Raw genomic sequence first — 5124 nt, forward strand, 5'->3', positions numbered from 1 at the left:
CCCCACCTTGGTTTTTCAGATCACATCTCTATTATAATAATCCCAGAATACAGGCCATTTATTAAAGGGTCTAATCCAGTTCTGAACACATGAAAACCTACAGGCTTGGCAACCAAAGATGACTTCACAAACTTGACAGAAAGGAATATACTTCATCAGTGGCCAGCTAAATCAGCAAGTTTATCAAGGACATCACTGTGTTTAAGAACAACTAACTTTACAGTTCGGCTAGAAGCCATGCCATGAGTGCAGGGGTGTATAGGCTGCTCCAAACCTGAAACTTCACCTTCAAAGTATGTGACAAGGTGTCCTTAAAAGCCACCATACAAAACATTGTTTTACAAAAACACAGCATATGGCACAGGGGATCCAGAACTTCCTGACTGAAAGTCCTGATTGTGAACAAAATCTCTGCAACACAATAAATGCTGGGGGCTCCAGGGCTGTATTCTTATCCCACTGCTGTTTATGCTGCTGACTTATGACTGTGTAACAGTGCACAGCTCAAGACTGTTTGATCTCATCAGCAGTAGTCAACATACAAGGTGGAAGTTGTCGGAAATTCTTGTCTCTCAGACCAATTGCTTCCGACGTTAGTTGTGATTTTCAAAATAAATGTAAAATAGTCTCTTCAAAAGAAGCCAAGACACTAGGATGAATAGAGCAAAGGTAGAGTTTATTGCGGCAAACCACAATCAACCGGAAAGCATCCGCATGTCATGACATCGATTGTCTGACCACACCTGGCATTTCCTCCTGTTTTTATACATTTTGACCCTTAACATTTAAAACTCCCCAAACCTGGGTCCTCCTCAGTTACCATCAGTCATTACCATTATTGGAAATCTTTGGACGTTAGACCTTCCCCCAAGTATTTTTAACTATCATTAACATTCAAATATTCCAACATTCAAAAGGTCATTTCTAAATACCATTGTCGTCAAGATTCTTCGAGAGGGTTGAACCACAAAAAAAGTGGGAAGTATACCACTGTCACTGTATACCACTGTAAATGTATTTATAGCAAAACCCTGCAGCCGATAGTAAAGACAACTAAGAAAATCATCTAGGTTTCTCTTATCTCCATGACAGACACTTACAACCAATGCTGCATGTGGGGGACAAAGGAATGTGAACAGTATTAAAAAAAAATGTCAATTTTCACCCTGTCATGACCCAAGACCTATTTATTTATTTATTTATTGGTTTGTTTGTTGATTACATTTTTGATTGTGTATAAAGGAACGTTAGCTAGTTAAGATTTCTTCCCTAGTGTGCTGCTGCCTCTGATTTGTATACTGTGTTATGTAAATAATGTTTTGTTTACTGTTATTGTTACAAGTATTTTTGTAAGCTTCTTTGAATATTATTTGTGGAGACTATTGGGAGGTGGAAGCCATTTCTGTTAACATTCAGTTTTTTCCAGCTAATGGTTAGTTATATTGTGAGGTAGATTCTGTGCTTCTCCTGGTTGTTAGGAATATTTTGTTTGTTGTTTTGGCCTTGGACCTTTTCAAAGATGTTGCTCCCCTATATGTAAATATGAAACACAAAAAAACTTCCTGCCAAAAAGAAAAGAGCACTAGCCAATTGATATGCTGGGCTTTAAAGGCCAGCCTGTTTGTAAGCAACGACTTTATAATAAGGTCACCTGGGTGCAACTGCTGAGAAAGCTGTTTGAGCTGTTGTCGAGGTCTCAATAGAGGGGCTATTTAGATATTTTAGGAATCTAAGGACCGCACATTCATTCGATTTTGTTTCAGAAACCTATGTGACACCATGGTGACTTGCCATCGCATTGCAATTTAAATTCAGTTCAATTGTATTTGTAGTATTTTTAACAATGGACATTTTCACAAAGTAGATTTAGAGAAAATAATAGCTTCAGAAAATAAGTCATTCATTTGAGTAAATATGAGTTCAATGAGTAAATAGAAAAAAAAAAAATCTAACTTATTTTCTCAAGTGGAGCTTTAACCAACTGGCCACAAGCAAAAATAACCTTTAATGGTTGTGGTTTTTTTTGTTTGATGTGTGTCAGTTCTTGAGAATTGAGACTGCCTCTCCGTCACACTTGCAGAGAATACACTGCACGTTGCAATGACTTGTATTGATGCACTTCTTGTCGTTGCACAAGAAACTTTTTATATATTAATAGACCTCACAGTAAGTGAGTGAAGAAGACTTTTTTTTAAAACTGTTTCAGTCCAGCTGCAGAAAGAGTAAAGAACTGTTCACCAACACAGCAATGAAGGACTATTATGGATATTGTTTTTCATTCTCTGGAAAGCTGCTGATTGGGATTCTTTGCAGTATGTATGGAATTATTTCTTTTTCATGCGCATGGCAAAAGTGTTATTTTGATAATCTAATAATTAATTAATTTTTTTTAATTTCTAACTTCATAAGTGTCAGGTAATCACTGGCCATGCCTTCCCTCAGCACCCAGCACATTCACAGCACCTATATGTCAGGGGCATATGATTTTAAATCATGCACAGCTCAGATAAACTGCTTTGTTCATTAAAAGCATGAACCAAATTATACTTGGTAAATAATAACAATAAAAAAATACAAATCATGCAATATGGCATGCTGAAACTGAGGTGTAAAAAGTGTAGTATAATGTGTATGTTATCCTGGGCCTATTAAATGAATTGCTCATTTTTTAATTCGGTGAGCCTTTACTAATGAAAAGGACTCCACTGCTGTTTAACACATTTTCACTTGTAACACTTGTTCTCTCTACAAAAAGGAAATGGTTCAGGAAACCACATTATTCTGTTAGTATATGTATTCATTAGCAGTTCAGCAGTTTAAGCTCCAGAAGTTAGTTTGTTGTCCTTCACTCCCCACGTGCATCAATGACCCTTCACCGCCCATGACCCTGTCTCCGGTTCACCAATGTTCCTTCCCATTACCACGTTTATTAGATACTGAACATAGCAGACCAGAAACAGCACTGCAATGCAATTTTGGAGATGCTTTGACCCAGTTGTCTAGCCATCACAATTTGGCCCCTTGTCAAACTCGCTTAAACCCTTATGCTTGCCCATTTTTCCTGCTTCTAACACATCAAATTTGAGGTCAACATATTCATTTGCTGCCTATATGCCCCACTCATGTTATATTTTCCCCTGCTGCAGGTATGTATGTTGTTTCAGCTGATACAAACACAATGACAGTGTACAGAGCTATTGGGAGCTCCCTGGATCTTACAGTGAACTATCCAAAAGAATCAGTGTCATCGGTTAGGTGGAAGTTCAATGAGAAACAGTTTGCTGGGTACACTCAGAGCCATGCCTACTCACAGCAGCAATCACAATTCGCTGGACGATTAAAGGAGGAGAATGATAAAGTTGGGATAACTGTACAAGATCTTCAACCCCAAGACTCTGGGATGTTCTTAATGCTTGTAGATGGAACAGAAAGGCAGTATCCAACACAGATATTTACAGTGTATATTGAAAGTAAGTATACAGAAATTTATTTTAAATTGTAACCATATGGTCCAGCTTGAAGTATTTTAACACAAGTTCAGACCCCATAACAGTAGTCCAGATTGAGAAGAATCTGACATGGAGGGTGTCCACAAACAGCTGTGACGTTGATATGAAGTGTGCAGCATTTGGGGCTGAGAGCGTCTCCTACCGGTGGAGTGGCTACAGGAATGTAAATGGAGCTCAGCTGCAGTTCAGTCTCTCACCAGCAGAAGAAGCCGTTACACTAAACTGCACTGCAGCCAACAACGTCAGCTCCAATACTTCTATAGAGACACTGAGCTGTAATGCTGAACAGCCCAAAACAGGTACAGTTGCTTTTTCTTTCTGTATTGAATGTACAGTAAGTGAGTGTAAAAAGAAAATGTTTGTACACTCTAATTGTGTGTGTGTGTGTGTGTGTGTGTGTGTGTGTGTGTGTGTGTGTGTGTGTGTGTGTTTATCATGTAGATGCTCCATTGGCAGTGCTCAAACTGGTCAGTAGTCTTGTTGCAGCCTCTCCATATCTCTTGGTGACCATCATTCTTGGTGTAAAATGTTACGGGACTCAGGGTAAAAAAAAATCTTATCTTATCCATATTATATTAATCCTTGTTTTTCTCTATTTATTTATGTTTGTTCATTTGTTTACTTTATTTTACAGGTGATCATGACAGCCAGTATGCTGATACTGTAATTGAGGAATAAAAGCTTAGCTCCACTTCATAACTGTACAGTAAATAGACTGCAGAACAAACATACAAATAAATAAATAAAGGAATAAACTCTTTTAAGGTTTTTTTGCATTTTCTTCTGTTTTTGATCTGTACACAGTCCCTGCCATGTTTACTGCAGCTATTATCATAGTGTTGTAATAGTATTTTAATAATAAATTAATCATATTATTTTCATGTTTACATAATCTGTTTTTTTTTACAATCGTATTAATATAATGTAATAATTGTATTTTATATTCTCACTGTAATTAATTGAATCTTCTTTGCATTGCTGCTTCAATTCATTGACGGTTGAGGGCATTCATTTACATACATCTATCTAAAGCTCTCGCCACAGTATATCATCGGTTTGAGGTCAGAACTTCGACTTGACCATTCAAACGCCTGCACTTAGGCTCATTGTCCTTTTACATGAGCCAATTTCAGCCTCAGTTTTAGCCACTGTTGCACCAATACAGCTGCATTGTCACTGCTCAAACTGATCAGCAGTCTAGTAGCAGCCTCTTCCTATCTGCTGGTCACTATTTTGGTTGAAAATGTTACTCACAGTTAGAGCTACAAAGAGATGATGAATAATTAGCGATAAATTATTAATTGAACTTCTCTTTTTTAGATTATTATCTATTTTTATTTTTATCACAATACTGTTCAATTACGTTCTTTAACAGCCCCAGCAAACATGCCATTGACCTCAGATCAGTTTAGAAAACTTCACTTCTCATTCAGTAGCATTATTAGATTAAACAAGATAACTGGTTTCAGACACTGAACAAGTCAGGAAGTGTTTTTAGTCTCGTGGACAGTCTGAGTAGTTTTGCATCAACAGTCTAAACCCAGCTGCAGCAGGACTGCAATGTGGGACCATCAACCATATTGTGCTTTTGGAGCACTGATATTTGTGATACTTC

At 37.5% G+C, this 5124-nt stretch overlaps 1 protein-coding gene across 1 annotated transcript; it reads left to right on the forward strand.

The window, feature by feature from the left end:
- The first annotated feature begins 2185 nt into the window (after positions 1-2185).
- On the forward strand, positions 2186-4384 carry LOC124387735 (SLAM family member 8-like). Its single transcript, XM_046852264.1, has 5 exons — positions 2186-2312; positions 3147-3470; positions 3542-3808; positions 3951-4052; positions 4144-4384. Exons 1-5 carry the CDS (start codon positions 2249-2251, stop codon positions 4185-4187), a joined length of 801 nt encoding a protein of 266 aa, XP_046708220.1. The 5' UTR covers positions 2186-2248; the 3' UTR covers positions 4188-4384.
- The last annotated feature ends 740 nt before the right edge of the window (positions 4385-5124 follow it).

Source organism: Silurus meridionalis, chromosome 6 (assembly GCF_014805685.1).
Source record: "Silurus meridionalis isolate SWU-2019-XX chromosome 6, ASM1480568v1, whole genome shotgun sequence".
Lineage (NCBI taxonomy): Eukaryota > Metazoa > Chordata > Actinopteri > Siluriformes > Siluridae > Silurus > Silurus meridionalis.